We start from the raw sequence: 17,157 nt of genomic DNA on the forward strand, positions 1-17,157 counted from the left end.
TTTGCTTCTGCTTGTTTGTGCTTATTTTGCATTATTTCAAAACATTAACCACTGTCACATACTAGTGGTTCATTAATATAAATAGTTTACAAATTGTATTAATATAAAGTTTACAAAAAGTGAGTTAACTCTAAAGCTTTAAAATCAATCCCAGAATTTAACAATAATTGTAATGGTTACAACGTTCTCCCTAAATGTAACGTAAATTAGGCTATTACATTACATTACACAGGCCTATTAATTTTTTTACAGATGAGTACATTTATTCGACTCCAAAAGAGTAGATTCTATGTATTATACATTTGATATCAATCAATTTAGCTTACTTTTCGGAAGATTTATTATTATAAATATTTTTATTATTATTATTATCATTATTATCAGACACATATTTCCTCTCATTATCCCCAGTTTTGTCTGACAAGGCAATTTCGCTTCTGCTTGTTTGTGCTTATTTTGCATTATTTCAAAACATTAACCACTGTCACATAATAGTAGTTTATTAATATAAGCTTCATTAAAAGTGAGTTCACTTTAAAGCTTTTAAATTAATCCAATGGTTTTAATGGTAACGTTCTCCCTAAATGAAACGTAAATTAGGCTATTATTATTTTAAACTGGACTATTAATACTACGTATAAACAATTATTTTAGTAACCAACCATTTTTTTTTACAGATGATAATAATAATTATAAGTGACTATTTGCTGTGCACTAAACTTCTGAATAGTTATTTGACTCCAAAAGAGTCGATTCCTTGGATTATACGTTTGAAATCGGTAGATTTAGCTTACTTTGAGAAGATTAATAATTATTATTATTTTAATAATAATAATAATAATAATAATAATAATAATAAAAATAATAATAATGTTGTTTGCATTCTATGTACCAACTTTGAAGGAGTCGATTAAAAAGAGTCGATTCTCCGATTCCACGTACTAAGATTTTGAATCCAAAGAGCGAAATTGATTCGGTATAAGTTTGCGGACAGACAAGATGTATTTCGTTGCACTGTCTCTCTTTATACAACAACATTTTCTAGTCTTAAAATGTTTTATTAAAGCAAGTTGTGTGAAAGATTTTAAATAACCGAAACAACCGGCTTCCACAAGGAACTGAGGTAAAGTTTGTGTGAGAACTACTATGAGGCATTTACAGTATAGGGTTATTGTATAGGTCTGTGTTCATTTTACAGTAGACAAGTGTATTATTTCATATTCTTTGTTCATCGAAAATCGAACAAATATTGGCGAGCAGTGAATTCGACTCCCAACCTGGAAATATTTACATTACTCCGAAAGGACTGTGATTTATCAGTTGTAAATCGAGCGCATACCTGTCAAACGGTTTCTAAACTCTCTGCTGATTTGCTGGACCTCCGACTCCACAGGTAGCCAATCAAAACGCTCCAATGTTTTTCCAAGCTCAGGCAGCTATAAATGGCTCGATTGCTTAAAAACACTTCCTCACAAAGTTGACGAGAGAGAGGAGAGGGGCGATTTATTCCAGGTATGTGTTGTTTTATAAAGAATAATTTACGCTGTTTAAAGCATAGAATTTAATGGTAATGTTTTTTTAGATTCATTATGTAGTAGGTCTACTTTTTCTATGTGGTTATGATATATTAATGTTGCTCAAAATATTAACAATTAAAATGCATTCCCTTATCATTTTAGCAAATAGCAAATTTAAACTAATCATCAAGCCTCCTTACTGTATTACTGTATGTATTTACTGTATTAAAGCACAACTGTACAGATGTTAAATCAAATCTCAGCTATATTCATATCATTCTGTAAGTACTATATATACTATATACTTACTATATTATCTACTCTAGACATGCATGCATATATATATATATATATATATATATATATATATATATATATATATATATATATATATATTCACACATCTTTAGCTCATCTACATGCCTGTTTACTATTCACACTATTCTTATATGTAACATAAATGTTAAATGATTCTGATTCTAATTCTGATTCATTACAAGTCGCTTTGGATAAAAGCATCTGCTAAATGTAATACATGGAAATGTAAATTACTAATATTCTATTTTAAAAAAAGACATATACAGTAAATTGTGCTTATAGTTTGACTACAGCCATGGAAAGACATTTATTTTATTCTAAAAGTAATGTATTATGAAGGTCTTTAAATGATTTTGTGCCTACTGCGAATGTCTTTAGATACCTGATCAGCTCATCAGAGTAAAACTCACAAAAAAATCATTTCTCATGTATTGTAACTCTGTTAACATTGCATTGGCTGCTTGTAACATTACTTTTGTAATAATATGTCATGCTTTTAACTATAAGATATTATTAGTGGAATTAAATGAGCTGCTTTTTGTCCTTTGCTCATTCAGCTACAGATCATTGCATCCTCTCGTAGTCCTCTCTCTTGTCCACCTCTACAATGGCTCCAACACTATCTACGGCATTTGCCCGCAAATGGTGGATGGCAGTGACAGCCATTATTGAAAACCTTCTGTTTTCTGCTGTACTGCTGGGATGGGGCTCCCTGCTCATCATGCTTCAATCTGAGGGCTTCTACTCATACCTCTGCACTGAACCTGGTAAGCATCTTCAACATGTTAAACATATTATTTAGTGGCTCACACTATCTGATATCGATAATATTCATACGGTAGGTTAAAAAACACTGGTTTGGCATTGACAGTGCTATAAATCAGCAAATTACCAACTGTACTTACAAAAGTGCAAAATACATGGGCTGAGATAGTGTAATAGCAGTGTGTTATTAGCTCTAACTTAGATGCAAAGTAGTTGTTTTTAAAAGCCTGTTGCTCTCTCCTTTACCACAGATAGAAATTGGTTCATCCCTGAGTAGTCTCTGTCCTCTTAATTTAAGTTCCTGCATTTAGAGACCTTTAACAGGCTGAAAAGACAAGAAGTTACTCCAGCAGGATTCAGTGACCTAAGCCATAAATTGAGAGGCCTCGAACTACACAAATTAGGGTTGTTTTTATAGAACATGTAGTGTAATGTTTTCAGTGAGTCCTGGCCTTATTGATCGTGTCAGGACTGATTAATTGACTTGAACATTGACTCAGTGGCTTAACAGGGCACTCTGTTCCAGGTATTTTCTTTGTTCCCTTACATTTAAATGTGAATTACTAAGAAACCAGGACCTGATGAATAACAAAAGTCAAAGTGATGAGCACAAAAGGGCAGCCCAGAGGGAGAAAAGAGGATCCTTGTGAATAGAAACAGTGGGGGTTTATGGGTCGGGACTGATCTGGGTTCAACCACAAAAACATGTCAAGAGTGACCTCTTTTTGTTGTTGCATAGCAATGGCTTGTAAACATCTTTAAATTGCCCTGGGTTGAAACTGATGGCACCATTAGATTTGTTTTCAGTTTTAATCCGTTATGTGGACTAAAGATCTAGTTTTGGTAAGCCCGTGCCCACTGTAGCCTATGCTCGGAATTTTATCACTAGGTAGTTACTAACAACAGCTTACCTAATATTTATCTTTTCTTTATTTTACACCAACAGTTATGTAAACTCTACATTGTGGTTGTTCATACTTGGCGAATTTAAATTAAATGATTCATATTCTAATTTTAAATCTGATTTGTTCTAAGTTGCTTTGGATAAAAGCGTCTGCTGAATGTCATACATGAAAATATTCTATTTAAAATAAAACATTTAAAAGCATTCAGACAAATCCAGTAAATTGTTTATGCCCTAAAAGTTACCCGAAATCAAGATTCATCAGACCAGCCAAGACTTTTTTCCCAATATTTAACTGTCTAGTTTTGGTAACCCAGTTGTGTAAACCCTAGAGACTGTTGTGTATCTTAATCTCAGAAGATCGGCAAAGCCAAAGTGACTCATCACATTATTTCCTATGAAATTACATTACATTATACGTATTATTTGATGTGATTAACTATAGCTCCTAACCCGTGAATGTATGACTATGAACTAAGATGCTGTCACGTGCCTAGCTGACTATTGCAAAAGTTCCAGAATAGCACACAGTTTAAAGCCACCTCAGCAGAAATGCAACAATAACGCAGGCCTTTGCCCTGCTTAAGACGAAATGTGATTGTGCGTACCATCTGTTCTTGATGTTATCATATCTGGCCAGTAAATAAAATAGTGCCATATCAGTTCTTGCTCAGCACTTGAGGTCAATAAAAATGGAAGTAAAGGTTAGTCAACTTTTTCATGTCTTGCTCATGCAAGCCTGACTCACTTTTATATTACTTAGCAGTATACTGTTGGTAGTAATAGAGTTTCTGTACCTAATCAGACCAAATGTATAGTTACAAGTGTTAGCTCACCACTGCTGAGATCTTGAGCTCTCGAGCTCTTGAGTTTGAATCTCAGCTCTGCTATCGGCCTGCCGGCCTCCTATACAGACATGATTGGCAGACGGAGGGGATTTCTTAGTATTGACACAATTACAGTTAAAGGCACCTGCACAGAGATGAAGAATAATGAAGATCAGTGCATTACTCTTTATTTGCTATACTGCTCTCTGTGTGAACCATTCCCTGGCAGGGGAAAAGGTTAGGACACCCCATGAGAACCTTTGTCTTTTTGAAGATATTTAAACATATAAACATTTGAGCTTCATTTGAACAGTACTGAGACATGGAGCTTATATAACTAAACAAATAAAACTGAAAAAATTACTTTTAAACACAAGTTGTAAAATGCAATGGACAAAAATGGAAATTTACTCTAAGGAAAAAGTTAGGACACCCTGTGCCCTAATAGCTGGTATATCCCCCTTTGGCTGAAATAACCTCAATTAGACGTATCCTGTAACCATCTACCAGTCTCTGACATCGACTGGGAGAAAGTTTTTTCCCACTCCTCCATTCAGAATTTCTTCAGCTGTGTGAGGTTTGAGGGGTTTCTTGCATGCACAGCCCGTTTCAAATCACCCCACAGCATCTCAATAGGATTAAGATCCGGGCTTTGACTTGGTCATTCAAGAACTCCATTTCTTTCTTTTGAGCCATTCCTTGGTGGATTTACTGAAATTTTGGTCTTACAGATGGTCTTACATTTTCCTCAAGCACCTTCTGATACAGTGACGAATTCATCGTGGATTCTATAATGGACAGCTTGCCAGGCCCTGCTGCTGCAAAGCAGCCCCAAACCATGACATTTCCACCTCCATGCTTCACAGTTGGTATGAGGTTCTTGAGCTCAAATGCTGTGTTAGGTTTGCACCAAACATGTCTACTGTTACTGTGCCCAAATAATTCAACTTTGGATTCATCTGTCCAAAGCACATTGTTCCAGTCCTGGTCTGTGTCTAGGTGTTCTCTGGTAAACTTTAGTCTTGCCTTGATGTTGTTTATTTGATAGCAAGAGTTTCCTCCTTGCTCACCTCCCATGAAAATCAAACATGTGCAGTCTCTTTCTGATGATAGATGCATGTACCTTGACATCAACTGTGGCAAGAGCTAGCTGTAGGTCCCATGATGACATTATAGGATTATTGGAGACTTCTTTACACATCTTGCGGTCTGCTCTTGGGCGGAACTTGCTAGGACGGCCTGACCTGACCACGTTGGCAGTTGTATTAAATGTTCTCCACTTGTAAATAATTTTCCGGACAGTGGAATGGCTTTCTAATTGCTTTTTAAATCCCTTCCCAGACTCATATGCATCTACAACCTTCTTTCTAAAGGCCTCAGAGAGCTCTTTAGATCTCACCATGGTGATAACACTCACTTCAACAATTAAGACCAAACCAAACTGATGTCCAAGGTTTAAATAAAACTCCAGTGATGCTCTAATCATTGCAGCTGATGTGGTGCACCGGATTCTAATTTTAGACATTTTACGTAGTAATAAATGTGGGGGTGTCCTAACTTTTTCCTCACAATAAATTTCCATTTTTGTTCATTACATTTTACAACTTGTGTTTAAAAGTAACTTTTAACATTTTATTTGTTTAGTTTTATAAGCTACATCTCTCAATACTGTTCAAATGAAGCTCAGATGTCCACATGTTTAAATATGTTCAAAACGACAAAGGTTCTCATGGGGTGTCCTAACTTTTTCACATGACTGTACGTGTCAGAGAGGCAGTGTGTTAGGTATGGCCCTCTTCAGTCATTGTTGGGGTCAGCAGCAATAAGGACTAATATATGGGGAATTCTTTTGGTCATGCAGTTGGTGGTGTTCGAATACTTTTGGTCATGCAGTCGGTGGTGTCCGAATACTTTTGGTCATGTAGTTGGTGTCATCAACGGGCCAGATGATTTAAAACGGCGTTGTTATCTTAAATTGCGGACAAAGAAAGCCGGACAAAAATGGGTGGAATAATAAGACTAGTGGATAACAATAGTGTGATTACAGTAATAAAAAAATGGTAAATGTAATGTAAAAATAATGAACTAATGATACCATATCTTAAAGCAGGTATGCTATTTTTTGTTGTTGGTTCATTTAGGTGAACGTACACCTGAGCTTTTCTCAGTAATAACTGCTATTAAGATAGTTTAAGGAATGTTGTTGTACTGTATGTTCCCGCATAATACCAAGCTCTGAACGTTTATGAGCCTGAATGGTGGCCAACTGCTGGTTTAGGAAAGACGTCAACATTGGCTATGATGTCACGGTTGGCCTGAATGTTCAGCTTAGTGGAACAGGCTTTATTTTTCAGTTGGCTGTTGTGAACAAAAGCACGTCTGGCCTCTCTGACTTTGGTTCCAGTAATGAGAACGTGGACTATTGGAAGATTTACAGTACAGTTAAAGAAGGCCAGAATTTAAATCAAACATCCAATCATCATAATACATTTTTAGTTTAAATTTTGGATGTGCAATTTCAGGTGGAAAAAGATAAAAAATGCAGAGGACCTAAATAAATTAAAATGGCAACACAGATTAAGGATCATTCAGTGGCATTAGTGTTAATTCTATAAGCAAACGCTTAGCAACTTGGTGCCAGCTCACTAGCCTGCTGTTGCATGAGAGTAGTGAGGGAAGTACCAGTTTCAGCCAGATTGATTATGTAACAGGCCCAAAGTACGACAACACACTGTTCCAGTAGCGTGCAATAAAAGAGCAGCACTTCAGTGTTTTTTCTTGCCTATCACAGCTTATCTGAGCACACAGCCCACCCCAGTCAGCACTTTATTGTTGCACAAGGTCAAGCCGCACAAGTCTGTACTGTACAACAATGTGTAAACACAGGCAATGTCATTTCTTAATCATTTCTATTATATAATAATTTATACTTTTCTCATAAATGGTCCTGGATTGAAGATCAAATAGGTATTTACGTCAATATAAAACATGATATAACAACATACAAAATTAAGAAACACATAATACTATATTAAAAAAAAAATACTATATGCAGTTTCATTTTGTTCTCTAATTCTTTTGTAGAGTACGTGGAAAGTCTGTCATATGTCAGGAAACCTTGAGTCACATGGCACTTTTGTGACTTTGTGATTTTCCAGGAACACCCGTTCTGAAGTAACGTGAGGAATTATCATGATAACACGGCTATACAGCTATAAACATCTAAGCTTATCTTTCCTCAGACTTTGGACTAATATGATACATTGTGTATTATATCCATTTGTGCTGGGCCTCATTTTCGGGTCATTTAAAAATTCTTTTACTTTGGGCGGCACAGTAGCTCATTGGGTAGCACTGTCACCTCACAGCAAGAACTTCCAGGGGTTGAAGCTGTCCGGGTCCTTTCTGTGTGGAGTTTGCATGTTCTTCCTATGAATTGGAGATACAAAATTGTCCATGAATGTGTTTGCCTTTAAAATCCTAATAAATAAATAAATTCTTTTACTTTTAATCGCAGTCTTCCCTACTAGTGACTGTGGAGATGCTTAGCTTTAAAGTGTCACATGTTATGGTACACTTTTTTGCACTACTTTGCAGCATTTGTGAATACAGGTGTTTAAAATTCAGGAAGCAATAAGACAACATTTTTGACATGAAAATCTGTCAAAACAAGGACTTATACAGGAGGTTAGATTAGATTGTAGACTTGTCCCTTGTATTGATTATAATCTGTAATATTTTTATATAAATCTTACAACATATTGTAAAGGTCAGAGATGAGAGAGATGTAGGGCAACCCTGATGACACTTTTAATTTCACAATCTTTTTTGTTGAAATGAATTTCATAATATTTGCATTGGTACATAGTTAAAAGTAATTTCTGCTTATTAATGGATTTCTAAATATGCACGTGCTTAGAAGGACTCAGAACCAACACTAAACTGCTAACAACTAAACATTCTAAAAATGCAAATGTATTGTATTCATTTTTGTTACATTTTAAACATAATTTATTTATAGTTACTGTAATTCTTAATCAGGGTGACCTAAAATTACGCTTCTATTTCTCTCTCCAGGTAACATCACTTCTAACGCATCTATCCCAGCCTCACCAGCAGTAGAGGAAGACTACGTGGATGAAGACTACCTGTCTGGGCCACATGGCGATGGGGTAGAGATGGTTCCTTTGAAGCCAGCAGATGACCATTTGCGAATGAATGGCTGGCTGATCTGTAAAGAACAGGACGAAATGCTGAATCTTGCCTTCACTGTCGGATCTTTCCTTCTCAGCGCTATCGCACTTCCGCTCGGTATAGTCATGGACAAGTACGGGCCGCGCAAACTCCGTCTGACTGGCAGGTTGGTCCCTGAAAATCTACTGTGTCTGTTGTGTATTACAAATGTTAATCAATTCAAACAATCAACGCAACTCAGCATAATTTTTTTGTGCTGCTCAACACTGATGCCTCTTCTTTTAATTTCAGTGCCTGCTTCGGATTGTCCTGCCTACTTATCGCTTATGGAGCCAGCAACCCTAATGGTAAGCTATTAATAGTGTTATTTGTATCAGCATTTGCTTTATTTGCATTAATTTACCATAGTTGTTTGCGTTCCACATGATCAAAACATGGATTAGAAATATTTACAGATTGTGGGTACATTTTGCTAATAAAGGATGTGTGTGATTTTTTACCAGAACTTTCCGTCCTTATCTTTATTGCTCTGATCTTTAATGGTTTTGGTGGAATGTGCATGACCTTCACTTCACTCACCGTAAGTGGCTAACAGTAACAGATCATTTTTAAAACATGAAAAAAACATGGTTTGCTCTTTCTGGTCAGCTGGCTCAGTGTTCATGTTCTTCCATCCATTAGAACCATTAGCTCTTGGTTACCTAACAGAGCAGGGTCTTTCTAGGAAAATGGATGTGATGAATGCAGGGTAAAAGAAGAGACTAAGCAACCCTCTCCCGGTCGTTTGTTCTCTCAGTGTACTGTAGGTTAATAATTAGGCCCATCTACCTCGCTCGACCCTCTCTCTTTCCTGCTGAGAGGGTTTTGCTGAGGCAAGAGCTGTCTAGCTTTAATTTCTAATGAAATGGTAGCGAAGCGCTGACCTGGCAACAAAAGCCTAAGGTCATCACTGGCTCAAGAAAAGCTTGAGAAATTGCATCGTAAGATTTCCCCCATTGCCATGCAACTCTGCATATACTGTATATAACTTGTAAAAATCCCAATTTGGATAGAACCTGAAGTAATTCAATTTTCTCCCCTGACAAACTTACCTAGAGTTTCTAGTCAAATGTAGATTTTGAATACTGATGCTACTAACATTTAGTTACCCACTACAAAGTACCCCACCCCAACCCCAGTGATTTAGCTCATTTCCTCTATAATGTAGCTTGAGTGGGGTAAGAGTTTGGAAAGTTTGAACCCTGCAGGGCAGTGGGATTTGGGGACTGGTGTTGTGAAACCCAGACTTAGTGAACACATTCTTATTATACAAATAATAAAAGCAAAAAAAAAAAAAAAGATCAGTATGTGATCTGAAATAAACACGTTACCAGGTACATATGATCCAGGTTTTAAAATTATGGCTGATAGTGGAATTAGGAGGCTGACATTTGAGGATTATATAAAAACCTTGTAAAGTGTTTCTTTAATTACTTTAGAATTATTTATTCAATTAAATGGCAAATAAAACAGTAAATAAAGCAGCCAATTTAGTATACAGCCAGGAGTATGTGAACATCACCTTTATATATATGATATGCTATATGCTTTTAACTTTGGCATTAGTTTGGGGATGGGTCTTGACTGTGCACAAATTAAGGCCCGCAAAGACATGGTTTGATGACTTTAGTGTAATGGAACTCTTCGACAGACTTCAGTAATGATTAAGTAAAACTGTTTTCATGCACAAAATGAAACTCAAATAAGTCACAGCCTAGCAAGCCTTCAAGTTATAAGTCACATAAATCCAAATAAGTCCTAATAAGTCTGGAGATTAAACATGCTTTACTTTGATAGATTTAACTTCATGTTTCTGCTACATTGTTCGATGCAATCTAAGTTTGGACAAGGTCATAACACCTAGAACCATTTTTTGGTAGACACTGTGCATTGTGCGGTGTTAAACTAATATTTATTGGTTCTCTTTACAGCTGCCTAACATGTTTGGAGACCTGCGCTCGACCTTCATTTCTTTAATGATTGGCTCCTATGCGTCCTCTGCTGTTACCTTCCCTGGAGTTAAGGTGAGCTAGATTGACAGAATAAACTACATTCTCAAATCTGTTATACATATACTAATCCCACACACCATTTAATCTTTCATAATCTTTTATAATCATGATAATATTTATATTCTGCTTTAGTTAATGCAGCACTGTGTTTAATTACATGTGTACTAAGATTAAATGTACAAATTATAGAACTGGTATAGAGTAATGTGTCACTATTTTCTCTTCTATAGGTAATCTATGACCTAGGAATTAACTTCATCACAATCCTGGTGGTGTGGGCAGTGTGCGCCGGCCTAGTCTTCATTAACTGTTTCCTCAACTGGCCACTTGAGGCCTTCCCTGGCCCAGAGGACATGGACTACACGTAAGTCATATACACCAATTAGGACATGCAAAACCAAAACGCTTTATTATTATTCCTACCTCTAATTATTTTCTCCATATCTGATCTATGCTCCAGTGTCAAGATTAAGTTCAGCTGGCTGGGTTTTGACCACAAGATCACCGGAAAGAAGTTCTACCAGCAGGTGACGACAGTCGGCAAACGACTGAGCACGAACAATTCTCCAGCACGGAAGGAGCTGGCTACCAGCGAGGGTCACAAACTCTGCCTGTCTACTATGGACCTGGAGGTTCAATGTGCAGCTAAAGAAGAATGTAAGAGACTTTTTTTTTTTACAATTCTTAAATGCATACAAACACAGGGTTAGATTCAATGACTGTATCTTGCTTGATGCAATGATATTAGACAAGCTATAAAATATTTGTCAATGTGATGAGTAATGCTTGTTTTTTTTCCATCTGTAGCTCAATCGTTCATGAAGAGCATCTTCAGCCCTCTTTTCCTGCTCAGCCTGGTCACCATGTGTGTCACTCAGCTGCGTCTGATCTTCTACATGGGAGCCATGAACAGCATCCTGGAGTCCATGAGCGGTGGAGACTTCAATACAGGTGTGTTTACTGACTGTTTAAACACTATTAGATTCACGACTGAACCTTATCCTCATTCTATTTTATGGTATTTTGTTGTTTTGGCATTGTGTAATAATTTTCCCCTGCTCTTCTGTCTTATAAATACACGATGTCTGTCGGACTGTTGAGGCAGTTGAGAGAATGCAGTTGGGTAAGAGGGTAGAAATGTAGGGTAGATTAAAGCCCATTTTACCTAGATGGTCGTTATCACTCTGCAACATTTCAATTTGATATCAATTTGACTTAAACACAGGGCTGTGAAAAAGTATTTGGACCCTTCCCGAGGTCTATTTTAGCATATGTGCCACACTTATGTTTCCATGCATCAAACTCCTTTTAATATTAGAGAACGATAACTCAAGTAAACACACGATGCCTATTTTTACTTGGCCCTATGTAATAGTGAAAGTGATTTGCCCCTAAGGATGTCCAACACGCTTACTGTCATTGCCAGGTGTCCAAATACTTTTGGCCATATAGTGTATTACTCAAATGCTAAGTTGCAGGTCAAGCTTTTACAAACCAGTAAATATACTATACTACACTATAGACTGTATTGTATCTTGTAGGGGCTTTTTTCAGCAAGAAGCCACACGATTTTGTGTACATTTAAACTGAGTACATGCCTGACCACAATGGTGCCGTTTGCCATGCACACCCATTTTAAAAGGCACAGAGGAGTGTTTAGCAAGTAATGTTGCAGCAGTGCTAAAGTAACCTATTTACCTTTGAGTGTAAAATGGGCTACAGTGTATGCCTTTAGCTGCTTTGCTGACCCATCAATTAACCTTGAACTGAGCAGGTTGCTACTGCAACAAAATGCACTTTCATGTCCTGCTCTCCTGCTTTAGTGGCTTTGGAAACCAAAATGTTACAGCTCATAGTCATTAACATTAGGCTTACTTATTAACCAGAGTAGTCCCCAACTATCCTTCTGACTGATTATTCATTACAATGTACTAATACATTTTCCTCTTTGTTTCTGACTACAGTGAGCCTGTACACTTCTATTTTTGGAGTCATGCAACTGCTGTGCCTTTTGACCACTCCAGTCATCGGTCAGATCATGGACTGGAAACTCAAGGAGTGTGACGACGGAGAGTTTGATGTGAAAAATGCCATTAAGTAAGTCATATTAGGAATAAGCAACTCATATTAAAAACATGTTAGTGCATAACTCATTGTGCACGAGTTTAGCATTTGTGCAAGTCCCCCAATGCAAAAAATATAGATTTTTTTGGTGAGGAGGTATAACCTTATTCTTTCTTTTTTTTTTTTTTTAGAGACCAGCCCCAGCCTAAGCGAAGGGACAGAAAAATCCAAAAAATAACCAATGCCACACGAGCCTTCTTTTTAACCAACCTCATCCTTGTCGGTTTTGGAATCACCTGTTTAATCCCTATTCTCGAGCTGCAGGTAAGTGAGAAATCTTCTGTCCTCAGCATTGTTCTAGATAACCTGCTTGTACAAAAAAACTGCTGCAGCCTCATTCTCATCATTATTCTTCCCTAAAATATTACTTGATGAACAAAAGCTATCATACTAAGACCTTAAAATGAGCAGTTATAATTGCTCTAGTTATAGCTGCTCTATTATAGCCAAATTGGGCCACAGTTCCTCCACATTTCTCCAGATAGATGTAAAAGACTCATCACAAGTAATTAGGAACTTTTGATTACAATTGTTACTGCCAAGTTATTGTATTTAGGACGGCAATTACTTTCTCACATGGGTAGTATAGGTTTTGAATAAAACTTCCACCTTGAATAAATTGAGTGATCATTTAAAAGCTTTTTTACTCATGTTGTCTTCATCTTATATTAAAATTAGTTGGTAAAAACCTGAAACATTTATTAGCAGAAATAGAACAAAGGGGCAAATACTTTTGCACAGCACTGTACTCTACATTGACAGTATAAATTTTTTTTGTACAGTGTATTAATACAACTGGTCATGGTCAATATGGTCAGCATGGTCATGACAAAACGGCTAGACATCTTAAAAAAGGAAAAAAAATGTAATTCTTAAATTGCTTCTATTGAAATAATGTATGTATAAAAAAACTAATCATCTTTGGCTTTAATATCATGATGTGTTAATAAATTAGAAATAGTAAAGCCAGTCAAGGAGCAACATTTTGAAATCAAGGAGCTTCATGAGCCACAGTCGGAGCATCACTAGTATAGATAAGGCAACACAAAAAGCACCAGAATATTCTATTAAAAAACACATCTGGCTCTGACAGCCTAAACTTACTGTTAAAAAGATTATGCACCTAAAGAAAAAGATCATATTAGTGCTACTCTGTTACTAGAATTGTCTCATTAATTAAAACATATTTAAAAAGGAGATAAACTAGATTACCGTTTATGTTAACTCTAAAGGTTTTTTTTGATAATCAGTGCACGTATACCTGGTAATCAAATGAAGGCCATTTTTAGTTATCTGATCATTTAATGCATTTAGTGACGTCATTACCACACGTCAGAATTATATGTACAAGGTCTCCCAGAGGATAAAATGCTTGATTGCGCTATATATAAACATACATAACATAACATTTCTGATTATCTGGAGTAGTTACACATCAATAATCAACAAAAATAAGTATATTTAAGCGCTGAATCTTCTGAATTCATTCTATGCTTTTCTCTCTCCAGCTGGTTTCATTTGTTTTGCATACCATCGTTAGAGGCTTCATCCACTCAGCCATTGGAGGACTTTATGCTGCTGTGTAAGTTTGCTCCTTTATAGTCTGTCAGATATATAAAATAATAATAAAAAAACAATTTCTGTAACAGATTCAAGAGCATGCAAAAGAAGTCATTTCTAAGATCGTGTATGTGTTGTTTTTTACAGGTATCCATCTGGTCAATTTGGAACCCTGACAGGAATGCAGTCCTTGATTAGTGCCTTGTTTGCCCTGTTGCAGCAGCCTCTGTTTGTGGCCATGATGGGACCACTGGGGCGAGATCCTCGCTGGGTATGAATATACACACAAACACTGAAGAAAAAATAGTGATTATGTGAATTGGTACCACGATTTGGTTTAGTGATTAGTGTGCTTAGAAGTAATATAAGTAGTTTTAAAATGATTGATGATTCAAAATAGGGTGTTAAATTGTGCTTTAAAGAGACATGATTTTAGTAAGCAAACCATTATTACCCTATAATGCTTCCAAGTCTTTTAAAGTTTGGAAAGGGGAGATGTTGGTTCAAAAGAAAATCTTTGTCAGATGATTCAGACATAAAGCCAAATTATTTACTTACAAACAATACCATGCTATGCTGTAAACACTTAGTAGTCGATATCTTTCAGTGGCTCTTATTGGTAAAGTAACTTATAACCCAGAGACCAAGTGGTTATTGCGTACATCTGAAAATTGCTTATTACTTACAGTATAACATAAAACCGTTTACACGACTGTAAAATTCTACCTGCTTCCAGCCTTTGTTTTATCTACTGATATGTAAACAGTTGATATGTTTATGAATATAATTCATGAATAAAGAAATGCACTTATTGGCTATTCAGATCCTTGATACTGCAGGACCCATTGTATGCTAAAGTGATTTTGTAAAAGGGAATAAACGAATACTTGCCCCGACACAATAGAGACAAGATATTGTAGTGTGGAATTATTACAGTCTGTAAGCACTTTGGAATTAACATTTATCTCGGTCTCTTATAGGTGGACGTGGGTCTCCTTGTCCTCAGCATGATGGCTTTTCTGCTGCCCCTTTACCTGCTGTGCTTCCGCAGATCGCTTCAAAAAAAAAGGAAAGAGAAAGAAAATGATGCCAAGATCTACATCAAAATCAACGGCACTGACAAACCCGAGGCCTTCGTGTAGAGCCGGAGCGAATTTACAAATCGAAACAACGATGTGCAAGAAAGACAGTGTAAACACGTGTGCCAAGAAAGTATACAACTGATGCACATTAACAGATATGTTTTTTTTCTCACATAGAGACTTGTCATGGAAACTGAGACCATCCTAGTGACAGAGAATGAGAAACATTTGTAAAAGATGTGGAATTAGTGATTAGTTTTTTTAAATTGTGTTTTGTATGTGAGATTTCTAACGTCTGACTGAGCATGTTGCTCATAATATGCATCATATTTGCACATACTGTTCTGCTGCTTGGCTCTGAGCGCCTTGATGACGTGCTGCACAAGGTTCAGTGAAGAAGCTGACAGAAAAGGAAGAAAAATAGAAAAAACGACATTTTAGCAAAAAGTACCTTTGTGAAGTGCCTTAGTCATAATGTCCCTAAAATGTGTTATAATTTATTGCCACAGTTCCTTAAGAGGCATTAAAAAGCGTACAAAGTCTCACTGTGCATTTGTTACTAGAAGGTTAAATGCAAATGTTTGCACCCCCAGATTTTTTAATGCGGGAATCAAATATTATTTCCAAATAAATTTTACATTTAAATATAAATTTTAATATAGAAAAAAGTGTTCATGCCATGTAGCAAAATGAAATATTTTAAGATAAATGGGTACTCCTGATCCACCTCATGATCTGTGTCATAATGGAAGCAGGGCAGTAGACCCTGACCAGGACAAAGTGTTTTTCATAAATAACAGGACCAGTAAAGTGACAGGAAAATGACATTTAGAGAAGGCTGTTCAGAATGTTTTTTTTTCCAATGAAAAAAGCCATTGTAAAGTAATGTAGTAAGAACACCATTTAAGTCATTAGATGACTTGAGTCATTAGATTAAGAGAATTTAAATTAAGTTCTAAAAGCCATTGGGAAACAAAGCCTTAACAGAGTGGTTTAGATAAGCATTTACAAAGAATCAGTTAGGAAACAGTCATTTAAATAATTAAGATTAAGATTTATTTCATTTAATTGTATCCTGGTCAATGCTACAGCGGCTCCAGATTCTCTGGGAAACAGGGGACGCCAGGCAGGGATAACCTGGATCCATCTCCAACCTCACCCGTATGATCCTATTTTTGTACAAAATATAAGATTGAAGTTAATGTGACCCTACGGCAGTAAATGAAAAAAAATGAATAAAAAAGAATTTAAAGTTTAAAACATTTGTTCTCCAGTAATACGTTTGTTTACTTTATTTTTGTATGCCACAAGTGCAGTGAAAATGTAGTTGTGTTATTATATTATTGTCTATGACAGTGATGGGCAGATGAAGCCTCACTGAAGCTTCTTCCTGATTGTGCTGAAACTGATTTGAAGCATTGAAACATGGACATTAGAGCAGAGTGACACCTGGTGGCGTTAAGAATTGCAGCCTGCAGCTACTCCACACTGAAACACACGAACCCTGTGATTTAATGGATCACCAAATATTTGTTTTCATCTGCGAATAATGATCTTTACTTATTAAAGCATTGCTTTGAAATTTGTCATGTACAATCAAATGAGACTTAAAGAGTGATCAGGGGTTTGACTGTCTTCTTAAATAGTCAGTGAGATAAGGGACTCGTGGTCACGTGAGGGAGGGAGTTCAATACAAGCTCCAACACTGAAAAACCTCTAACTGAAAATGAATTTAATAATTTTGTTTATTTTACAAAAAGCCAGAAAAGTGGAACTTCAGTCGATAATAAATGCACATGTTTATCATTCATGTAG

General features: G+C 36.3%; 1 protein-coding gene across 2 annotated transcripts; it reads left to right on the plus strand.

Moving 5' to 3' along the window:
• The first annotated feature begins 1,393 nt into the window (after positions 1-1,393).
• slc43a2b (solute carrier family 43 member 2b) lies at positions 1,394-16,602 on the plus strand. Of its 2 annotated transcripts, XM_063013988.1 has the most exons (15): positions 1,394-1,512; positions 2,393-2,602; positions 8,409-8,691; positions 8,817-8,872; positions 9,029-9,105; positions 10,496-10,588; positions 10,807-10,940; positions 11,037-11,233; positions 11,384-11,527; positions 11,682-11,699; positions 12,541-12,673; positions 12,832-12,964; positions 14,209-14,282; positions 14,408-14,531; positions 15,241-16,602. In XM_063013988.1, the coding sequence occupies exons 2-15, from the start codon at positions 2,443-2,445 to the stop codon at positions 15,400-15,402; spliced, it is 1,788 nt and encodes a 595-aa protein (XP_062870058.1). In that variant the 5' UTR covers positions 1,394-1,512; positions 2,393-2,442; the 3' UTR covers positions 15,403-16,602. The 2 variants fall into 2 exon arrangements, with proteins under 2 accessions (XP_062870058.1, XP_062870059.1); XM_063013989.1 differs by lacking the exon at positions 11,682-11,699.
• The last annotated feature ends 555 nt before the right edge of the window (positions 16,603-17,157 follow it).

This window comes from Trichomycterus rosablanca, chromosome 18, assembly GCF_030014385.1.
Source record: "Trichomycterus rosablanca isolate fTriRos1 chromosome 18, fTriRos1.hap1, whole genome shotgun sequence".
In the NCBI taxonomy this organism is placed as follows: Eukaryota; Metazoa; Chordata; class Actinopteri; order Siluriformes; family Trichomycteridae; genus Trichomycterus; species Trichomycterus rosablanca.

Excerpts from the sequence above, each read along its gene's own strand:
- slc43a2b (XM_063013988.1), top strand. The coding sequence starts at position 2,443 with ATGGCTCCAACACTATCTACGGCATTTGCCCGCAAATGGTGGATGGCA. Across the intron at positions 8,873-9,028 it reads TGGAGCCAGCAACCCTAATG|AACTTTCCGTCCTTATCTTT; the intron begins GTAAGCTATTAA and ends ATTTTTTACCAG. Across the intron at positions 9,106-10,495 it reads TGACCTTCACTTCACTCACC|CTGCCTAACATGTTTGGAGA; the intron begins GTAAGTGGCTAA and ends TTCTCTTTACAG.